We start from the raw sequence: 24,159 nt of genomic DNA, 5'->3' as shown, positions 1-24,159 counted from the left end.
ATTTGTACAACAATTTATGTACAACCGCATTGTTTTTACTTGTTTGTATATTGTCATTTCTTTGTAAGATATATGCAATAAAACGTATACTTTTTTAACTAGCTTTGATCTATGCCCTTAAAAAAATCACACTAGAGGGGGTTCTGTACACCCATTTCAGTATATACAGAGGTTGCTTGTCGTGGGCACTGCAGCTTACTCCTATATTTGCAAATGTGTGCAAACAAATCATCTTTTTTTAACGTAAACGGTTAGGGCCAATTCTTTTGTTTTGCAGGCTAGCTGGTATGTGTGCTAGGAAGTCGTTTTTAGGCACTGGCCCACCTTTATGATCCCTTTTATGTACTGGATTGTCCTAATTCTGTATAGATGACAGGTCCACTTTAAGTGAGACTAGTAGTGGGTTATGTGCATGTGTCTTGTCTAAATTGTAAGTTTTATGAACTGTACTGTCTGTTGTATGGTTTCTTGATATTTCACCATGTTACTAAACAACTTTAGGCATTTGTCTTAGTAGAATTTAATGCATTGTGTTACTACTACTGCCCTTTGTTCTATCTATTACTTTGTGCAGCTCCACAATAAATAATAGTGCTGTATTAAATACTTAATACTATACCACATAGATTACAGTCTGTATCTGTCTCCTCAGGGCTACAATAACTGGACAAATGGCCTGTATGGTTACTCCTGGGATATGATGGTACATTCCCGTTCTCACCAGCATGTGAAAGTTACCTATAAAGATGGTGTCACTGGAGAGATTGGATATCTTAATCCTGGGGTAAGTGACTGGCTGCACCCTGTGCTATAATAAAACATTATTGTTCTAAACTGTCTTATTCTTAAGTTGAGTGCCACAGTTTACTCAGCACTTTACATACTATTCATTCACATTAGTCCCAGCCCTCAAGGAGTTTACAATCTAAGGTCCCTTTCTCACATGCATACAGGGTCAGCGTTACCTATAGGCAAGGTAGGCGGTAGCATAGAGCTCACATCAGTCGGGGTGCCAGTGCGTTCTGGCACTGGACTCCACTACTCCCCCTGTCCGGTGCGCGCTGTGCTGAGCCTCGCTACAGTTATCCTTCCTGCCTTCCAGGTGGCATAGTGATCCTTCCTGCCTTCCATGTGCTGTAGTGATCCTTCCATATGCCATAGTGATTGATCCTTCCTTCCTTCCATGTACCAAAGTGACCCCCCCCCCTTCCTTTCTTCCTTCCATATACCATAGTGATCCTTCCCTCTCTCTCTCTCTCTCTCTCTCTCTCTCCCTAAGGGTTGGGTCCCTGCAGTATTTATACTCTGGCTCCATCCTGGGTTCCTCAGGTCCTTCTTAATCCTCGGTTTTCAAGCTGTCTATTTTCAGTGTGTTCAAAACCAGATGCATTGGAAGTAATTTTCTAAATGATTATGTTGAGGTTTATATGTATCCCTGAGACTCCAGCTTGTGGCACAGCAATCAAAGCATATTTTATAGGTGCAAGGAAGTCCAGGTTTTGTTTATTCCTGCCACTGACCTCAACAATGGTGCATAATCCTCCCACCAACACCAACAATGAGACACTAAGGTTGATTTACTAAAGGCAAATATACTGTGCACTAGGATAAGAAGGGTTATATACTACAAAACTTGCGTGTATATCCCTTGTGCCAATGGATGTTGTGCTAAATAATTAATTTAATATAATTAAATATAAAGTGCAGCTGCTACAGGAGAAAAGGATTGGGATGAATATAAGGCCAGTCCGCTATAGTGCTTGCTTAAAAAATTGGCAATGATTTATCAGTAACCAGGGTGGGATAATGGAGAGTTTCAAATAAAGTGCTGGGTGCTATTAAAAAGATCAATATATTCAATACAATTATTCAATAAAAATCTGGTAGTTCAATGTGGTTCAATAAGAATCAATAAATTCCCAAGGAAAATAAAGTGCTAGGTGTGTCCAATATTAAGATTTCCAAAGTTCATACACAACAAATGAGCAATAATAAAAATAATCACAATGAGAAAGGTGCTAAAAGTGATGTAAATCAATATAGCAAATAGATAAATAATATCACAAAATGAGGAAGTGCCTTATGTGCAAATGTGCAAAAAATGTCCACATATATAAAGTTCATAAGTGACTCAGGATGAAAATGCAAATAAATCTTGAGTGCCAATATAAAAAAAAATTTTGTACAGGTGTTGAATCCTCCAATAATCCAAATGCTGATACTTGTGGTGTCACCGTGAGGAATAGTAGGAGAATACACTCACCAGATGTTGTGGGTCCTAAATACCATACAGTATTAGGACCTGTAAGCGCTTTGTGGCCACCAGGGCCAGAGAGGATACTGCTGGGCTTTGTAGTACCGTGTTGGTCCGGGGTCCCTCTCCTGGACAGCCTTAATCCACAGGTTCCTGTCAGGGTATAAAAGAAAAAAAGCTCCAGATAGTGTAAGACCTTTAAAAAATTAGTCTTTAATGAGGTAGATAAATAGGCAGTACATAGAAAACTGAAGAGAGCAGAGAATACCGGCTTGCATTCCACTCAGGCACCCGTGACGTAAGCAGCGTGCGTTCCATCTATTTTTATTGAATAATTTTATTGAATATATTGATCTATTTAATAGCACCCAGCACTTTATTTGAAACTCTCCAATATCCCATCCTGGTTACTGATAAATCATTGCCAATTTTTTAAGCAAGTGCTATAGTGGGCATACTGTGCACTAGGAAGTTCACTGCAAGTACAGTTGCTCTTGATCTTGGGGGAAGCTCTGAAATGAGGGGAAGCTCTGGTGATTTGTCTAATCATGTGCAAGCAAAAATGCAGTTTTTTATTTTCCTTGTATGTTCCCCTCAGATCTAGAGCAAGTGCACTTGTGGGTGCACTTGCAGTGCACAGAATATTTACCTTTTAGTAAAAAAAAAAATCAACAACACTATTCGTCCCACTGACCCCAGCAGTGGGGCATAATTCCTCCCACTGACACCAGCGGTGGGGCATAATTCCTCCCACTGACACCAGCGGTGGGGCATAATTCCTCCCACTGACACCAGCGGTGGGGCATAATTCCTCCCACTGACACCAGCGGTGGGGCATAATTCCTCCCACTGACACCAGCGGTGGGGCATAATTCCTCCCACTGACACCAGCGGTGGGGCATAATTTTTCCCACTGACACCAGCGGTGGGGCATAATTCCTCCCACTGACACCAGTGATGGGACAGAATTCCTTCTACTGCCAACAAAAAAACTCCTACTGCTACCAACTATTTCTCCCCTTTAAAGTGGTAGTAAACCGCACCAATTTATTTATTTTTTTTAAACCCTGCAAGATAAAGGCATAATGTGGTAGTATGAACCACAAACTAGCACATTATAAAATACCTTAGAACAAAGCCCTCCAGTGGTCCGCTGTCACTGCTGAGAGGGCTTCCATCTTCACCCGGTCTTCTTTTCGGGGTTGCGTGCTCCAGCCATCTGATTGGCCGCACCGCAATGACGTCACTCCTGCACGTGCATGCAGGAGTCGCGGACTGCGGCACTGGGTTCTGAAGAAACGGCATGGGTCAGAGCAGGTTCAGGAGATATTCATGGTACCTACAGGTAAGCCTTTTTATAGGCTTACCTGCAGGTAAAAGTACAAAAAAAAAAGTTTACTTCTACTTTAATACCAAAGATCGGGCATTGTTTTCTCTCACTGGGCACAGTCCTGCACCCCTTTTTTTTTGTGAAAATTTTAAGACCCCTGAAATAGGGGCTGAACAAAGACACATTGTTGGGATATTTGTGTATATGCACATGTATTAATTGGCTGTATGTATTTCTTGTTTGTTTGTTTTTTTATTTGTTTTCATGCTTCAGGTAAATAACAAGTGTTCTTGCATGTTATGGCAATGTAAAGTGACGTACGTTTCATGGTTTGGTACCATTTATTTGGATTGGCACCCCAAAGCACTACAGCAGTAGTTGGCACTGTACCTGTGATGCAGAGCACCATAAAGCCAATGCAGCATCGTGATCCTTTATTCATATGCTAAAATGTGCTGCCAGTCTATTCAGAATGAATGGCTGTGCACCCTAACGTGTTGTATGAATGCAATATATATATATAGGTCTATTTATTAATTTTTTCACACAAGATTCATGCAACTTTAACCCAAAATGTACACATTGCTCTGATTGGATTCAGATAAAAAAAAGTGTAAACCCTGGGTGAAAGTTTGTGAGAATGTGATGTGGAAACATATTTTAAAAATCCCACATAATCTGACTAGGCCTGCCATCTGGAGGATGTGCATAATGAAGTAAACTGTACTGGTAAATGACAATATTGTTATATTATACAAGGCAATACAACATACAGAAATAAAGAACACAACTTACAAGCCAAATAAATTCTGCTGGCTTGTCAATGTGTATACAGACTCTGGATTCATTTTCCCTGTGGATGATTCCTACCCTGGATTGTGACTTTTAGCTTGGCGACGTGCCACACTTTGTTTTTACCAAGAGACTTCCTGTAGTAGGTTTCTCAGATAGCAGATTCAGGGAAGCGGCCCATGCCAAGAAGTACATCTGGCTTTTGAAGGTCACGGCTGAACATACTTTTACCAGTCATGAAGTAAGCTGCTTCACAATACAAACTGCAATTTTTGCATTTTTATTTACAAACTTTAGCTTGAGCTCCACACTGCTCTCATATGGTAACCGATCTATATTTTATTATACAGACTGTGCTGAATAATAGTAATACAGCGCTCAATGCCTCAAGCTGCAATTAAGAGTAAGAGTTGTGCCTCATCCCTGAATCTTCTCCCCCCACTTATGGATGTTTGATGTAAGAGAGTCTGAAAGCAAACAGCTGCTGTGCTCCAATTCTTTGTGCATTCAGTGCTATGGTTGGCTCTTGTATCAAAAGTTTATCTGTAAAACACTTTATTTTTATAAGCTATAAAAAATAAAAAAAGGATATTCTATAATATAGCTATATATATATTATATATATATATATATATATATATATATATATATATATATATATATAATATATATACAGTGGGTACGGAAAGTATTCAGACCCCCTTACATTTTTCACTCTTTGTTATATTGCAGCCATTTGCTAAAATCATTTAAGTTCATTCTTCTTCCTCATGAATGTACACATAGCACCCCATACTGACAGAAAAACACAGAATTGTTGACATTGTTGCAGATTTATTAAAAAAGAAAAACTGAAATATCACATGGTCCTAAGTATTCAGACCCTTTGCTCAGTATTTAGTAGAAGCCCCCTTTTGATCTAATACAGCCAGGAGTCTTTTTGGGAAAGATGCAACAAGTCTTTCACACCTGGATTTGGGGATCCTCTGCCATTCCTCCTTGCAGATCCTCTCCAGTTCTGTCAGGTTGGATGGTAAACGTTGGTGGACAGCTATTTTTAGGTCTCTCCAGAGATGCTCAATTGGGTTTAAGTCAGGGCTCTGGCTGGGCCATTCAAGAACAGTCACGGAGTTGTTGTGAAGCCACTCCTTCGTTATTTTAGCTGTGTGCTTAGGGTCAGTGTCTTGTTGGAAGGTAAACCTTCGGCCCAGTCTGAGCTCCAGAGCACTCTGGAGAAGGTTTTTGTCCAGGATATCCCTGTACTTGGCCGCATTCATCTTTCCCTCGATTGCAACCAGTCGTCCTGTCCCTGCAGCTGAAAAACACCCCCACAGCATGATACTGCCACCACCATGCTTCACTGTTGGGACTGTATTGGACAGGTGATGAGCAGTGCCTGGTTTTCTCCACACATACCGCTTAGAATTAAGGCCAAAAAGTTCTATTTTGGTCTCATCAGACCAGAGAATCTTATTTCTCACCATCTTGGAGTCCTTCAGGTGTTTTTTAGCAAACTCCATGCGGGCTTTCATGTGTCTTACACTGAGGAGAGGCTTCCGTCGGGCCACTCTGCCATAAAGACCTGACTGGTGGAGGGCTGCAGTGATGGTTGACTTTCTACAACTTTCTCCCATCTCCTGACTGCATCTCTGGAGCTCAGCCACAGTGATCTTTGGGTTCTTCTTTACCTCTCTCACCAAGGCTCTTCTCCCCCGATAGCTCAGTTTGGCCGGACGGCCAGCTCTAGGAAGGGTTCTGGTCGTCCCAAACGTCTTCCATTTGAGGATTATGGAGGCCACTGTGCTCTTAGGAACCTTAAGTGCAGCAGAAATCTTTTTGTAACCTTGGCCAGATCTGTGCCTTGCCACAATTCTGTCTCTGAGCTCTTCAGGCAGTTCCTTTGACCTCATGATTCTCATTTGCTCTGACATGCATTGTGATCTGGAAGGTCTTATATAGACAGGTGTGTGGCTTTCCTAATCAAGTCCAATCAGTAAATCAAACACAGCTGGACTCAAATGAAGGTGTAGAACCATCTCAAGGATGATCAGAAGAAATGGAAAGCACCTGAGTTAAATATATGAGTGTCACAGCAAAGGGTCTGAATACTTAGGACTATGTGATATTTCAGTTTTTCTTTTTTAATAAATCTGCAACAATGTCAACAATTCTGTGTTTTTCTGTCAGTATGGGGTGCTATGTGTACATTCATGAGGAAGAAGAATGAACTTAAATGATTTTAGCAAATGGCTGCAATATAACAAAGAGTGAAAAATTTAAGGGGGTCTGAATACTTTCCGTACCCACTGTATGTATGTATATATATATATATATATATATATATATATATATATATATATATATATATATATATATATATATATATATATATATATATATAAGATATGCCAACTGTGTATCCAGAATCAGTGGTGTAAAGTGCAGATCTTGTGGGGCTGGCTCAACCATTAAAAGAAGATGACTGTGAATTGTAAAGCTAATCCTTCTTTAGAACATTCTCCCTTGCCATCATTGAGTCCACTCATTTTGTTAAAATTTCATCCAGACCTGCTATTTGAATGGAATCTCAGACTCAGACATACTAAACAGGTCTCAGAATTTTTGTACCATTTTACCTGAACAAAAACCACATTCATAGAATTTCATTTAAAAGAGAAGTTTGGGTTTCGGTCGCCCGGCACCTCTACACCGAGCAATCGAACACCGTTCGAAGATGGCTCGCTTCTGACAGCTCCATGAGCAGACAGTCAGCAGCTCTCTGTTCTGCCCTCTCCTCGCTCAGTGTGGAGCTGTGGGGAGCAGCCGGCTCAGGTTTTCAGCGGCTCGCTGAAAGGCTGAGCCGGGTGTCGGTCCAGGCACCTGCCGGATCCCGACTTCCATTGTGGCGATGACGCGGTGCCTGGACTGACACCTGTGACGTCAGCAGAGGGCGGACTTCAGACTGCCCTCTGCTGAAAACGGGTTACAGGAGTGCAGAATAGATTGCATTTCTGTGATCCATAGGAGATGTACAGCCAAACGAGCTTTGGCAGTACATCTCCTTTTTAAGGAAAAAGTTTAAATCCTACTCCTTTGAATTTTCTCATTATGGTTGATAATGAACATCTATTTGGCCCGACTAACCATTATAGAATCAAACTAGCGTTCCGAAAATGATACATTTTTCTAATTTAATTTTACTGGTGTATGGCCTTCCTATCTCACAATGAGCCCTCAAAAGGAGGGTGTTCAACATATCCTTTTGTATCTCTCAAACATCACGCTTTAGTATAAACAAATGGTTAAACACTTAAACTTTATACATTCCCAGAGTTTCAAGTGATGTGCCAACCACAACAGGGTTGAATGTCCCAGGGGGGTATCTGTATTTTTATGTCCCTTTTATGGAATGAAATCCAAACTGGAGCCTCTGGGTAATTTTATGCTGATTCTTTCTGTAATCCCATAGTGATAACTTTTTGAACCAATTTTTCTCTATCGCTCATTGACAGACGTAGTCTTCTTGATTCTCAAGAGCTGGGTTATGTTGTCTCCGCAGGAGTAGGACTAGGCAGAAAGACAAAACGTTCTGGCTCCACCTTAGGGGCAGTCCCTGAGGGTATATCCTCCCTCTCTCTGCTACAGGGAATCAGTTTTTTTCTGTCTAGTCAGGAGTAAGGACCTAAGTTCCTTGCTGGGATCTTTTGGTCCTGGCAAGACTTTTTTTCTTTAAGAAAAATACATTTTTTAGGTAGTTTTCTCCAGTGTTTTTTTCCTGTGAGATCTTCAAGCAAAAATGCCGGACTGGGCGACACTTGTGGTCACCCCAGCCGGCCTACGAGCGCGCGCAGACCATGGCATTGCGCTTGGTCGGCCGCGACATATTCAAGTAAGTATGCGGGGCCGGGCGACGGGCTGGATGTTGAGATCCAGTGGTCACCCCGGTTTCTGCCTACGAGCGCGTGCAGACCAGAGCTCCGCGCTGGGTCGGCCGCAACGGAGTCCCAGTGGAGGGACTGACCTTGCGAGTTAAAAGTCTCGCTTGGACGCCAGGTACCAGAGAGTCGAGGCGTCCGGAGTGGTCCACAAACCCCCACCCCGGTGGAGAGGGTATTGTGAAGAGAGGGTGCCTGTCGGTTCGGTATGGTGAGTAAACGTTCCCTTTTTTTCCTCGTTATGAGGCAGTATGTATTATGGGCCCCTCCATATATGGTCAGTATATATCTGATACTTACAAGTCCCCCTTGTAATACAGCATGTGTTTGTGGGAAGTGGACTTGGTTTAAGAGCTAACACTCTACCCAGCAGACTGTAACATTACAGCAGACATAGGAGGTATAATCCTACCTTATGTGTAGTGTATCTTCTGTAGATCCATATATCGCCTCTTAGCAGAGATGCAGGTGGATGTGCTGGGATAACGATTTCGGCGGTCCGCCGCCATTTTGCCGTAGACCGAATGCATGTATGTCCTCAGGTCACGCCGGCCGCCATGTTTTTGGAGTCTTATGTCTCTTCTATGGGGGCGGCCATGTTTTGTGAGCCCAGCTACCTCGTGGAGAGCTGGGAACGCCGGAAGGCGTACACAGGGGGCGGAGCCACGCCTTCTACCTGGGAAAAAGCAAACAGCTCCTTCCAGTCTGTGTAAGACAGACGCTGACTGCAGTTGGTTGGAAACTGCACTGCATCGGTTGGTGAGCCTTGGGGGTCCCTCTCTCTCTCTGTGGGATCGAGAAGCAGGTACTCTGAGGGGCGCTATTGCGCTAGGGGGAGACACACAAAAAAAAAAAAAGTTTTTTTGTTTTGCTGGCAAAGGTGTCCTGTATTAACATGGACCCTGCCACTCATGTATCTCCTCCGGATCCCCTCGAGGGGTCTGCGGGATCCTCCAGCACCCCATTGACAATTGAATCATTGTCAGCTATTATGGAAACTTTTGTGTCCCGGGTGGAAGTGGCTTGTCAGGGACAGGGCGCAAGAAAGCGACCCCCGCCTAACCCCATATTATCTGAAACCTCGGATTCAGATTCTGAGCCCATTTCTGCAGTTGCAGGTACTTCATCTGGGATTGGTGTCTCGGGTCCTGTCTCTTCAGACAGTGAGGAGGATGTTTCGGCATCCGCCATAGCTCGAGAGGAAGCGTTGGTAAACGCACTCATTGTATCTGTTCAAGAGACCTTAAGGTTACAGGGTATTCCATCGGAAATAGCTGAAACTGAAATCCCTTTTGGGACTAAAAAACGCATCAAAGTGGCGAAGGTTTTTCCATTGCCCAAATGTTTTGGCAATCCAATCGAAGAAGAATGGCGTCTGCCAAAACGCACTTTTACTATTTCTAAACGCATTGACAGGCGTTATCCGTTTGAGGAAACCCTTATTAAGAAATGGACAGAACCACCTGTGGTGGATTCACCAATTGCTAGACTGAATAAAGCCACGGTTATTCCTTTAGAAGACGCTCCGTCTTTTAAAGATCCAGTGGATCGCAAGATAGAAGCTATGTCTCGCACCATGTTTTCCTTGATTGGATCAGCTTTCAGACCTATAATAGCTATTGGTCTGGTTTCGCAGGCTGTAACTGAATGGACCAAGTGGTTACGCCGGGACTTAGAAGAGGTCCCTCAGGCGGTATCAGATTTGTTGGAACAAATGATACAGGGGTTACAGTTTGTATGTGATGCGGCGTTAGACGCCACTCCATTATTGGCGCGGGCATCAGTCTCAGCAGTGGTTCTCAGGCGTACACTGTGGCTAAAAGGTTGGTTAGCCGACCAAGGTTCCAAAAAAGCATTGGCTAATATCCCTTTTTCAGGAGAGCGTCTATTTGGAGCCAACTTAGATGAGATCATTAAAGATCTCACGGGTGGAAAGAGCACCTTTTTACCGCAAAATTTTAAAGGTAGAGGAACTCGTCAAAGACGAGGGCCTTCTTTTTCTGCTCACAAGAGGTTTTTTCGTCCCGCGGGTGAAAAAACTAAGTCCTCCAAAGCTCCTGCAGGAGGCGTCAGGGGTCGTTGGTCGGGCAAGCAAAAGCCCGCCCCCTCCAGACCTGAAGATAAACCATCCAAAGCCTGAAGGTGCGCCCCCACCCATAACTGGGGTGGGGGGACGTCTTCGCCGGTTCCCGGATCCATGGCTTTCCAGAATCCCGGACAAATGGGTTTGCGAAGTCATAAGGTCAGGGTACAAGATCGAGTTTCGATCTCTCCCACCGGCGCGATTCTTCCCTTCCAATATCCGACTATCCTCAGATCGTTTAGAAGATCTGCGGAGAGCAGTCACAGATTTACTACAACAAGGAGTGGTAGTCCACGTTCCTTGGACAGAACGGTTTCAAGGGTTTTATTCAAACCTGTTTACAATACCCAGGAAAGAGGGCAAAGTGCGTCCAATTCTGGACTTAAGAGCACTCAATTCTTTCGTCAACATAAGAAGATTCAGAATGGAGTCCATTCGCACGGTAGCAGCCTTCCTGCATCCAGGGGATGTCCTAGCGTCCATAGACATCAAGGACGCCTATCTTCACATTCCCATTTTCGCAGGACATCAGCGGTTTCTACGCTTTTCCGTAGAGGAGAACCACTATCAGTTCGTGGCGTTACCTTTCGGTCTCGCCACGGCTCCGCGGGTCTTCACAAAGGTGTTGGCCCCAATGTTGGCACTTCTGCGCCAAAGAGGTATATCGATCCTTGGTTACCTAGACGATCTTCTGCTTCATGCAGAGTCTCCTCAGACCTTGCTACAAAACATAGAAATTACTATGATTTCTTTACAGGAATTCGGGTGGCTGGTGAACCAGCAAAAGTCATTTCTGGTTCCCACCCAGAGGCTCGAATATCTGGGCCTAATTCTAGACACAGTCAGGACAAGAGTTTTTCTTCCGTTAGGGAAACTCCGAAAGATTCAATCAGCAGTCCAGTTGTTACTGTCCAACAGCTGGTCTTCCCTTCGGACTTGCATGAGGGTTCTGGGGTTGATGGTGGCTTCATTCGAAGCAGTCCCATTTGCCCAGTCCCATACCCGAATTCTTCAGCAAGAGATTCTTCTCAGATGGAATCGGAATCCGGAATCCCTGGACAATCAGATCCGATTGAGCAAACAGACCAGAGAGTCTCTGGTCTGGTGGCTTCGGTCTCCGATGCTCAGCCAGGGAAAGTCATTTCTGCCAATATATTGGACGATAGTGACCACGGATGCCAGTCTATCCGGATGGGGAGGAATTCTCGGTCAGTTATCTGTCCAGGGACTTTGGTCCCCGGAAGAATCCAGGTTACCGATAAATGTATTGGAACTGAGAGCGATCAGACTTTGTCTGATTCACTGGACCGAGCAGCTCCAGGGCAGCCCGGTTCGGATCCAGTCGGACAATGCCACGGCCGTGGCTTATGTCAATCACCAGGGGGGCACCAAGAGTGTCCGAGCGGCCAAAGAAGTGGCTTGCATTCTTCGCTGGGCGGAACGATTTGTTCCAGCAATCTCTGCGGTGTTCATTCCGGGGGTGGAGAATTGGCAGGCAGATTATCTCAGCCGTCAGACCCTGGATCAGGGGGAATGGTCCCTCCATCCAGACGTTTTCCACCAGTTGTGCCTACGGTGGGGCACCCCGGATGTGGATCTGTTGGCATCACGATTCAACAGGAAAGTTCAGAGATTCGTGGCTCGCTCCCGCGATCCTCTAGCAGAAACCGCAGACGCACTGATCGCCCCGTGGGGGCAATACCAGCTAATATATGCCTTCCCTCCTCTCGCGTTACTGCCAAGACTTCTTCGCAGGATAGAGGAGGAAGGAATTCCAGTAATCCTGGTAGCTCCGGACTGGCCTCGTCGAGCTTGGTACGCCGACATGGTCAGACTGGTGGCGGATGTCCCGTGGAGACTTCCTCTCAGGGAGGATCTACTGTCTCGGGGACCGATCTTCCATCCTGCTTTACGATCGCTGGCTTTAACGGCCTGGCTATTGAGACCCAGGTGCTGAAGGACAAAGGTTTGTCAGCTTCAGTTATTCCTACTCTAGTTGAAGCAAGGAAAGCGACTTCCAGAAAGATTTATCATCGCACATGGAAGTCCTACATTGCATGGTGTGAACCTTTGGGGTTCCGTCCTCGGTCTTATTCGATTAGTCGAATATTGGCTTTTCTGCAACAAGGGGTTGAGCAGAAACTGGCCTTGAGTACTATCAAGGGTCAGGTCTCAGCATTAGCCATCTTCTTTCAGAAGCCTTTGGCTACTCATTCCTTGGTGCGGAATTTCATCCAGGGGGTGCGACATCTGGCTCCGCCAGTGCACGCGCCGTTACCCCCCTGGGATCTTAATTTAGTGTTGTCGGTTCTTCAGAAACCTCCCTTTGAAGATATTAGGGAGATTCCTCTACCTACGTTGTCCCAGAAGGTGGCCTTCTTGGTGGCTATTACTTCTGCACGCAGGGTGTCAGAACTGGCCGCATTATCTTGTCGTTCACCATATCTGGTGGTTCATAGAGATAAGGTGGTTCTTCGTCCTACCAAAAGTGGTTTCAGAATTTCATCTGAATGAAGAAATTGTATTACCTTCCCTGTGTCCTAAGCCCAGTCATCCTCGGGAGTTTGCTTTACACTCCTTGGATGTGGTCCGGGCGATCAGGGTATACTTGAAAACGACAGACTCGTTTCGCAAGACGGATTCACTTTTTGTGATCCCAGATGGACCCAAAAAGGGGTTGCCTGCATCTGCCGCGACCATTTCCAGATGGATCAGACAGACGGTAGTACAGGCTTATTCTATTAAGGGTCGGGAGCCCCCGTTCCCTGTTAAGGTGCACTCCACTCGGGCACTTAGTGCGTCATGGGCCTTTCGCCATCAGGCGTCAGTGGTCCAGGTGTGCAAGGCGGCTACCTGGTCGTCGGTGCATACCTTTACTAAACATTATAAAGTTGATGTAATGGCATCGTCTGATGCCTCGTTTGGCCGCAAGGTTTTGCAGGCCGCAATTTGAGGAGACCAGTGGTCTACCTCGAGGGTTTTTTCCGTTGGAAAATTTTTCTTTAGTCTCATTCTTTGTTTATAATGAGCCTTTAAAACTTCTAGTTTGGCACCGGTTGGGCCTTCTAGATTGGATTTGATTTTGTCAATCCCACCCCTCATTTGTGGCACTGCTTCTGGATGTCCCAGCTCTTGAGAATCAAGAAGACTACGTCTGTCAATGAGCGATAGAGAAAAATGGATTTTTGTAAGATCTTACCGTAAAATCCTTTTCTCTTAAGCTCATTGACAGACGTAGTACCCGCCCCTCTATCATTGAGTTGGGTTGGGTTAAATTCTCTGTACTGCTTTAAAACAGAACTGATTCCCTGTAGCAGAGAGAGGGAGGATATACCCTCAGGGACTGCCCCTAAGGTGGAGCCAGAACGTTTTGTCTTTCTGCCTAGTCCTACTCCTGCGGAGACAACATAACCCAGCTCTTGAGAATCAAGAAGACTACGTCTGTCAATGAGCTTAAGAGAAAAGGATTTTACGGTAAGATCTTACAAAAATCCATTTATTCAATGTAAAGGCATCACGTCTATTTTTTTTACACCTAAAGGCTGACTCTTTAGATTCTCTAAAACTGTTCCTAAATTTTGCAACACCTTACCTTACTTTACTTTGCTTCAGCTTTGCAGATAAGCTCCACTGTGCAAAAGGCTTGACTGTCTTGTTTTTATTTTTTTTTTAGGTATTCACACAGACGCGGCGCTGGAAAGATCATGCTGATATGCTAAAGCAGTATGCCACCTGCCTGCATAGATTTCTGGGAGCATATAATATCTCTGAGCCAGAGATATACTTTGATGTGTGGGTGTCTATCAATGATCGCTTCCAGCAGAGGTGAGTACTTCACTGCCTCATCCAGAGCTACTAAGTCCTTTGTCATTTTTATCATGACCATTAATTAGCAATAAGGTTAGTGGATCAGCCCTGACCAAGAGTCCGTCTTAGCTTCAGATGGCTACATATGTAATAAACTGGCCACCTACAGTTGTAGAATCTCAGTCAAATGTTGTCCATTAGGTTGTCCGTAAGGAACATGTGTATGATAGCTGCATATTCCTTCCAGTGATCTTCCTTCCCAACTAATATCCAAACAGATATCTCAACGTGGAAAGTAAGGCGTCATGCTATATATTTGCCAGTTGTTGGCAGAGAAATTTCAGTTCAAAATGACCTTTCTGTATTGATGGCCCACACACGCATGGACAACTTTTTAATTCTTGTGTGTTAAAGGAGTTGTAAAGTCAAAAGGTTTTTTATCTTAACGCATCCTACGCATTAAGATAATGTGCGCAGCAGCCTCCCCAGCGCCCGTCTCTGTCCAGCAATGTCCACGAGTCCATCGGCCATCCTGGACTCTTCCCTCCTGATTGGCTGAGACACAGCCGTGGCCCCATTGGCGCCCACGGCTGTCAATCAAAGTTGATTGGCAAATATGGCAGGAGAGGGGGTGGGGCCGAACCGCAGCTCCATGTCTGAATAGACAAACGGAGCTGCAGCTCGACATGGTATTTATTAATATGTTTTTAAAGAGGTTGTAAACCTCCCCAAACAAAATTAAAAAAAAATAAAAACCTGAAAGACAAAGGCATAATGAGCTGGTATGCATCGCATACTAGCTCATTATGAAATACTTACCTTTAAACAAAACCCTCGCAGCCCCGCCTGCTCACTGCTCACACGGCATGCATCTATACCTGGTCTTCCTTCCGGGTTTGCTTCCACTGGCGATCTGATTGGCCGAAACCGCGATGACATCACTCCTGCTCATGCGTGCGGAAACTGACGTTCACGGCACAGGGCTCTGAAGGAAAGGCACGGGCGGCCATTCTTTCAGAGCACATGCGCCAGTGATGTCATTGGCTGTATGCAAAGTAAATATCTCCTAAATGTTTAGGAGATATTTACACTACCTATAGGTAAGCCTTATCATAGGCATACCTATAGATACAAGTTACAGAGGAAGCTTTACTTCCTCTTTTAAATGTGTGTTTTTAAATGCAAGCATAGGCACTTGAACTTTACTTAGTATAAACTTCTTGCTATTCACTGTACAGCAAAGTTTAGACTGGGAGAAGCACAAGAAGCCAAAATCAGTATGCTAACAACAGAAAGGTTTTTAGGAGGAGAGAACAGAGCAGCAGATTAGCTCATGTCAACGTTCATATCTGCCAGCACACCACAGATCATTAATGTCGTCCAAAAAGCTTTTTTTTTATTGAAGAATGGGCAGATTACAAAAAGAATTTGCAGCGTGGCATGTGATAAAGAAGGGATCCTGCGCGGCTCCAAAACGTCGCACCTTTCTTTTTATGATGTGATCACTCTTCAATAAAATTTTTTTTTTCGGATGACATTGATGATCCGTGGCATGATGGTAACTACGAACATTGATCTGGGATTGTTCCAGTTTCCAGCTGGATGTTGCTGCAGCACCCTCTACGTCTGAGCCTGATCCAGGAACATATGCAATGGGAATATTACCGCTCAATTAGCCCATTGTCTCTTGCTTTTCCTTCAACGTCCAGTTGCAGGCTTGAGGTAGGACAAGACCTGGAAGTGTTACTTAACCACTTTCCACTTGCTGTACATCATATGAAGTCCTGGGCTTTGAGTGGGGATATCTAAATGATGGGTGCAGCTGCAGGCATCATTCAGATATCATTTTTTTCAGCCAGTGATTCACTTTACCATAAGAACAATCGTAGTGGCTACTCAGTCACTTGAGTGTTCTTACAGGGGGCGGGAGGGGCCATGACACCACCCTCCCGCTGCCCTCCGGTGCTTTTATTCGCACAGGCGAACCGGAGAAGGAATCTGACGGTGGTGAAAGATCACCAGCTGGTCCCCAGCAGTCTCTATGACTCTGAGGCCCGGGCGCGACTTTATGACGTCACTTCCGGCCCCGGCAGATGTAAACCATCTTTGGCTGGGAAGCAGAGATTGTTTTTTAGTTTTATTTTTTTAATCTCAGGCTTTCCAGCCTGGAAGAGAGATGTGGGGCCTTATTGAGCCCAGATCTCTCTATAAAGAGTACCTGTCATGCTCTATTCCTATTACAAGGGATGTTTACATTTCTTTATAATAGGAATGAAAGTGATCAAAAAAAAAATTAAAAGGGAAAGTGTAAAAAAAATAAAAATTTAAAGTGCCCCCGTCCCCCCGTGCTCACACACAGAAGCGAACGTATACGCCCACATATGTAAACGTTCAATCCACATGTGAGGTATCGCCACGAACGTTAGAGCAACAATTGTAGCCCAAGACCTCCTCTGTAACTCTATACAGGTAACCTGTAAAAAGTATTAAAGCATTGCCTATGGAGATTTTTAAGTACCGAAGTTTGGCGCCTTTCCACGAGTGTGCGCGATTTTAAAGCATGAACTGTTGGGTATCTATTTACTCAGCGTAACATTATCTTTCACATTATACAAGAAAATTAGGCTAACTTTAGTGTTTTGTTTTTTTTTTTTTTAATTCATGAAACATTTGAAGAATTGCTGCGAAAATACTATGTGACATAAAATGTTGCAACTACTGCCATTGTATTCCCTAGGGTCTCTGCTAAAAAAAACATATATAATGTTTGGGGGTACTGAGTAATTTTCTAGCAAAAAATTATAATTTTTATATGTAGGAGAGGTGTGCCAGAATTGTCCCGGTATGAAAGTGGGTAAAGTCCACAAATTTTTCTTTTCTTTTTGTTTACCTGCAAAGTAAATGCATAATGTGCTAGTATACGTCGCATACTAGCACATTATGTGACCCTTACCTGCAAACGAAGCTCGCGTCATCTCCACTGGAGGCCGCATCCATCTTCGCTCGTCTTCCTTTCTGGGTCCGCGGACTTCGGCTGTGCTAATGGCCGGAGCCGTGTGACGTCACTCCCTCTCACGACACAGGGCTCTGAAAAAATGGCACGGGCGGCCATTCCTTCAGAGCGTATGCGCCAATTACGTCATTGGCTGCATGCAATGTAAATATCTCCTAAACGGTACAAGTTTAGGAAATATTTACAGTACCTATAGGTACAAATGCTAAAAGTAAGTTTACAACCACTTTAACTGCATCAGAGCAAAATCGGACCCCTTCTACTACTGGACAGGGCTCTGCTGCGTGACAGTGCTGTGTAAATCTCAGGACTGGCTGGACAGAAATGCAAGTAATGGCAGGGAAAACCGGTGTCCTATATGTATTACTAGGTTTGACTGAAGGAAAACCGTTTTTATGATTCACATAAAGCTAATCTTATCTACATGAGTAGATGAGAAAAGAAATGATTAAAAATATTATACTCTCCCTTTTATTACAAGCTCTGAGCCTGAAGGAGGTCGAATCATGTGTTTGGCCTATTCTAGATTACTTTTGGAAATTAGATTATAAGACGTACAGTTTTCAGTCTTTGTTTTACTGCAGTTAAGACTTTGCTGAGTCCTTTCTTTTTTCTTAAGTATTTTAAAACTTTGGCCCTGAATGATTGGTATGTTTATTCAAGGAGGCTGCCAGATTGTTCTCTGCACTATTACATCTGGCTGCATGACAAATAGTAAAACAACTGTTTTACATTATAAGTGATAGATTAACTTTTCTTTACTTTTTCTCAGCAAATGCGACATTAGTCTCTTTGTGTCTGCAATATGTAGATTAACATTGCCTTAGATGGGTCGCGTGCAGTGGGAATTTTAGGCCTAGTACACCCAATGAGAAAATCGGACGTAAAATATCGCTTTGGAAGTAGGGATAGACCGATTTATCGGTAGCCGATATGCACTTTCCCCGATATATTGGTATCGGCCCCAGAACTGGCCGATATTTTTGTGACGTCATTCTGCCTTCTTAGGCCACCCACCTCCCTCACCTTGGACAGCCTCGCCTGGAGTCGAGACTAGTCTCGTGGGAGTGTATCACAGTCACCCACCACAGGGTGCCAGACAGCCAGCCACAGGCCCTGTACCAGCCAGCCACATGCAGTGTACCAGCCAGCCACCCACAGGCCCTTTACCAGCCAGCCACCTACCACGGGATGCCAGCCAGCCACCTACCACAGGATGCCAGCCAGCCACCCAACATGGGGTGCCAGCAAGCCAGCCACCACGGGATGCCAGCCAGCCACCCAACATGGGGTGCCAGCAAGCCAGCCACCCACCAAAGGGAGCCAGCCATCCACCACAGGGTGCCAGCCAGCCAGCCATCCATCCATCACAGGATGCCAACCACCCACTACAGGGTGCCAGCAAGCCAGCCATTAAGCATTAAACAAAAATTAACATGTTCAGTACCAGATTTGTGTCAAAAATTGTTTTATTTTTCAAAAGTTTAAATGTACAAAATATCGGCCCATAACGGCCGATACCGATACGTTGTGACCAAAATATCGGTATCGGCCCTGAAAAAAACATATCTGTCTATCCGTATTTGAAAGTGATCCTCCGATAATCTGATTATTAGTGCACAGCTTTCACGATCACAACAGTTCATGTGAAATTATCCAAAGGGGCAAGTGCAAATTTTTTTCTTGTGCTAGAACAGAACGAACGGTTTTCATTTAATCAGTACAGTACTTTTTCCTTAAAAAAACGAGTGACCAATACCACGCATGTTTGGAGATGAAAGAATACATTACATTTGCAGGAAGTTGTATTCTACCTAAGGAGAATTTTCGTAACTCTAGTAACCTATTCTTTTTCTATATTGGGCTAGCATGCAAAAAGAAACGGATGATTATTCATCTGATTTACTCATCTTAAAGCATCAGGTTTTAGTCTACATTTAAATTTATAATGAGCAGCATACACTCCAGTACACTGCCATGCCCATGATGTCACTGACAGCTGCCCGGGCAGACTGGTGGTAAACATCCAATCAGCATGGGTCCAAATTTTTGTGTTTACCATGTCAGTTGATAATGAACATAAAGTGGGGGAGAATCTGCAACAAAGACACAGACGGAAATAAAAATCTGACAGGGGTTCTAACCTTCCCCTATTCTATTAAAGAAACCCTTTTTTTTTTTTTATCTGCCTTTGCTGTTGGAGAATTCTGTTTCACTTCCTGTCTTGTAAAACATTGTCAGCAGAAGGAAGCGAGGTTGGATCTCTGTAACATTACCCCGTATAGCAGTAAAAACAGAGGTTCTAATGCTGGCCATACACTATACGAAAAATCGTTCAAACTGGTTTTCAAAAAAGGAACACTCTGCCGTGAGAGCAAACGATCGTGCCATCTTGTAAGGACCGATAAATCGTTCAATGGTCATAAATGAATACATTTTTTTTTTTTTTTTTTTTAGTTTTTTCACATATACCTGGTGCAAACAGTTTGGACAAGAAACACATTAACCTTTCAATCTATCGTTCCTTCGGCAGAAAATTTCCAAACTTGTCCTTCTTTTTTTCGGCTCATAAATGTCGCAACTGATTAATGCCCATTACCTGGCCGAAAAACTAAAGAACTGTCCAAATGACTAAATTTCGGACGATTTTTCGTATAGTGTATGGCCAGCATTACGCTTCCACATTCCTTCCAAAAACGAAGAAAAAATGTTTTGGCTGGAAATGCACTTTACCGTAAATGAAATAGATGTCATGTTTACTCTTATTTAAGGCATAAAGTCTGTGGTCATTTTATAAACCATGTTGTATGTATCCCATGTGGCAGTCTGATGAGTTATTGATGGTAATTTCATTAGACATTTCTTTTCTTGCAGTATTTCTGAATTAGCCCCTCTTTTGTGTTGTTTTTCATGCACTGACACTGACTATCTGTCATACTGCTAGGCTGTACGATCCCACAGTGGACATAGTGAAAGCCAATTGGTCACCTTTTCATAAAACGCCCTGGGTTAAGCCATTACTAGTTGACCTATCACCGTGGAGGTTAAAATTCCAGGAGATTGAGAGCTCTTTGGACAATCACACTGATGTGGTGTTCATAGCAGACTTCCCAGGTAAGGTGGCAACTTTCAGTATATTTATTATTGCATTGGCTTTTGCCTTTCGTTCCTCTTTTGCTACTCATTCCTCTTAGATGCTTGTCACCTTCAGTATACAGTACTTCTGTATCATTCCAATTCTTTGTTCTCTGTACCTTTTTTTTTTTTTTACCTGTTTTTTTATTTTTCCTTGTATTTTTCTCAGGCCTTTTCTTGGAGAATTATCTGCATGAGGATTTAAGCAACACAAGCATACAGGTGCTGCAGGGGGAGGTCAGTGTTGAGCTTGTGAAGGACGCCAAAAACGTCACCCTGAAGGAGGGAGAGCGAATGCAGGTAATACCTATGAAGACAATAATACTAAAGCCATAGAGACCAGAGGGGTCCCCAAACCCATGAAGACCTATAAATGCATAGGTTTCACCCCCACCATCTATTTATAATGGTTGGTTTAATTGCTCTTCATAATGCCACTTTGTCATTTATTTCTCTAAAGATTTTTTTTACACCAAGTTTGACTTGGAAAGTTTTGATGTTGATTTTATCCCATGGGCTCATTCGCACAGTCGTTCATATGGCTAGCTGTTTATGTTCAGCTGTGACCGCTTAGCTTATACAGATTAATGACCGGCTTTGAAGCAGTCCACATGTAATCGCTCATGGTACAATTACCTGCAGTTAGGGACAGATGAGAAGCCTTGGACGCAGTTTGTGCACAGAACCACTGATCTGTTCCTAGCTGTATGTAATCGTTTAAGGACAGCATTGGACAGTGTTAGTCTGTCATTGATTTGTACAGGCTTTCTGTCTGCAGTTGAATGTAAACACCTCCACACAGAAATATGCTATTCTGTGCGATGTACAGCCACAAACTCCCATGAGAATGAGACATCAAGTGGCTTTAAAGGTTTGCAGTAATATGCAAAGTCTTATAAAAAGTTTGGATAAAAAGGGAAATCCTTAGAGAATACACACTGTCCCTTTGCCCTGCATGTGAAAGGTGACAAAGGACCCTCCACCCCAGTAATACCTTACCAGTGCTTCCTGGCAGCGCCTGTCTCAGGTGCAACCAGTACTGAAATCCAAGATGTTGCCTGGCAACTGACTGCTAGAACTGAGCACTGTCACATGGAAGGAGGACACATGCTCCCCCATACCCTAAAGCACCAAGTAATTTTTCCAGCTTCAGGGGAAGGAGGATTGGGAAGGGAGCGCTACTTAGACATGTAAAACTGGGGGGAGAGAGCCTTTTACAAATACACGGTCACTTTGGCCTGCATGGGCAAGGTGACGGTGTGTCTTTAAGGGCTAGTTTACACCACGATCCCTACGCTCAGTGTGCGTTTCAACATGCGTGTTTCCCTGTGCGGTTTTGTTTTTTGTTTTTCTAAGGATGTCCTCCCTTACAGGTCTAAAGGGTGATTTCACCTTCCGTCATGTAGGGGTTCAACTATTACACATTTCCTTTTGCCAAACACAGCCAACGAAATTTCAGGTATGGACAATGCATTGAGCATTGCCGCTATTACCTGCAACAAATGCATCATAATGATATTTATTAGGAAATGCGTGTAATTGGTGGTGCGCTATATCTGAAATATGTGCAAAAATGCAAACAAATAATGTGCAACCTCAAATATATACAATATAGGTGCAAAACTCTAACATATAAATATATGTGAGAAAAAGTCCCAAGACACTAATGTGTCTATGTTGAAACAATTTTCGGTGATATGGTTGGTGATGGATGGTGTTCAAAAGCAATACGTGACTTGAATTCCCTCCACCTGTTAGAATTCCTCCTTACCGGACGGAATGAAATAAGTGCTCTCCTTAAAGGAAACAAACAATCCCAGGTGCTCCCAAATCAAAAGGTGCTCCCCACCGTGCGTATAAAGTAGCCTGCTGGGCTTCTTACCAGATGGATATAGATAACATGCGTAATTGTATCCCTCTTGGACGGGTATGTCTCTGTATCCAATTGGTCCTTATCAGCCTCTGGTGGATATGGACACCGAATACTATTTCGCTGCTCACGGGCAGATAAGATCCTGTATTCCGATGGCACTGGTAGCTGCTTATGGTAATCGGTGGGAAGGATCGTATCGTTCCAGCATAACATGTAAAAAGGAATGACTGCTATAGTGCATTATCCTTAGTGTAAACTTTATTAAAATGAAATTGCACTTACATGAAATGTATGGTAGAAAAGCGTAAGGAATTCCTGTATGACTAGGGTCCGGCTGCAGTCCGGATCCCCAGCGACGTGGTGACGGCACGCCTCCTGTCTGACGCGTTTCCGCCTAATTGGCTGTCTTCGGAGAAAGGAGGTTCTCGCGCGCCGTCACTTCCGTCCTATTTATTCTGAAAGGAGCCGCGTCACTTCCGGTGTCAGCAGAGGAGGCGCCGGAAGTTAGTTGCGGGACCCTTGGTTTCAGTTTTCTAGTGCAACCTCAAATATTAATGGTCCGATATCGGGGTGGTCTCCTATATTTAGTTAAAACTAAACTACCATGTTTCTGGCATTGGATATCTAGCGGTATATAATACCCTTGCCTTTTCTAATATCGGCTCCTCCCCTTCGGCCATTGATTATTGAAAGTTAAACTGGATATACATATATAATATACATCTCAGAGGATGATTCTCCTATATAAAGTTAATAGTATTTACATAAATAAAAACCTTTATTTAAAATGTTAAAAATTAAAAATTCAACTGGTATCTGCAATACCGACGGTGACACCGGAAGTGACTTCTGGGCACTTTCCCTAATGGTGACACCGATCGGATTGCAATATAAATGCATTAAAAAACTGAAACCTTCATTACAGCATGTATAACATCTTCAGTTACTAAAAGTTATCCATTTAAAACTTACATATGTTTTGTAATAAAAACAGTAAAAGATTTTTACAACAATTAAAAACCATATGGTATATAAGTGTGATAATGTGTATATTGAGATGTTCCATGCCCATAAATGAAATAAGAGAGTAAATACTAGCTATATATATCGACTGTTGTTAATATGAGAATTGATGTCCCAGTCTATATTGTGGCCTTTCGGTCTGTAACATTTAAGCTCATAAATCCAAAAGGTCTCACGTCTCGAGATAGACCTCTGTAAATTACTGCCTCTCCAGTGGGGGACGTGTTTCTCAATCACTGTGATTTTTAGTTTCTTGGATTCTTTATTGTGGCAGGTAGCATAGTGTTGAGAAACACTATGTCCTGGGAATCCATTATGGATATTTGTTAGATGTTCTCCAACGCGAATGCCTGCTGTTCTAATAGTTCTCCCTACGTATTGCAGGTTACACTCGCATTGCAGCAAATAAATGACTCCTTTAGTATCACATGTGATGAACTCTTTAATGGGATATTCCTTCCCTGTTGTTGAAGAGGTAAATTTGTTAGTTCTCACTGTGATGGCTTCTGTACATATACGACACCTTTTGCAAGGGTAGAAGCCTTTCATGTTTGGAAATATCTCCATTTTTAATGGTCTTTCCACTGGGTTTCTGGCTATTAAATCTTTCAGATTTGTCGCCTTTCTGAAAATTAGCTTAGGTTGGGTCGGTAAAGCAGGTCCCAAGACTTTGTCCTCTTGTAGGACACCCCAGTATTTTCTGAAAACGTGGTTGAGCCATTTATAATTGCTGGAAAATTTTGTAGTAAATGCATATTCGAACTGAGGAGAGGTAAATTTGGTTATGCTTTTTGGTTCCACTAGGTTCTTTTGTTCCAAAGGGGTGACATTTTCAATCTCTCTGTCTAATTCGGAGATGTCATACCCTTTTTCAACAAACCTCTGTTTTAGGGTTCCCACTTGTTGCTGGAAGT

The 24,159-nt window shown here is 43.5% G+C and overlaps 1 protein-coding gene across 1 annotated transcript in view; it reads left to right on the top strand.

Moving 5' to 3' along the window:
- GGCX (gamma-glutamyl carboxylase) overlaps positions 1 to 24,159 on the top strand; it is a 95,022-nt gene that overhangs the window by 31,239 nt on the left and 39,624 nt on the right. Inside the window, exons 9-12 of the mRNA XM_082256925.1 lie at positions 653 to 784; positions 14,068 to 14,219; positions 20,159 to 20,328; positions 20,519 to 20,649. Coding sequence (XP_082113051.1) covers positions 653 to 784; positions 14,068 to 14,219; positions 20,159 to 20,328; positions 20,519 to 20,649 — 585 coding nt within the window. The remainder of the gene's footprint in view (positions 1 to 652; positions 785 to 14,067; positions 14,220 to 20,158; positions 20,329 to 20,518; positions 20,650 to 24,159) is intronic.

The sequence above is a fragment of the Pelophylax lessonae genome (genome assembly GCF_965119305.1).
Source record: "Pelophylax lessonae genome assembly, chromosome: 4".
NCBI classification, from domain to species: domain Eukaryota; kingdom Metazoa; phylum Chordata; class Amphibia; order Anura; family Ranidae; genus Pelophylax; species Pelophylax lessonae.
The sequence above is the reverse complement of the archived record's forward strand: the minus strand, read 5'-3'. Positions and strand labels throughout refer to the sequence as shown.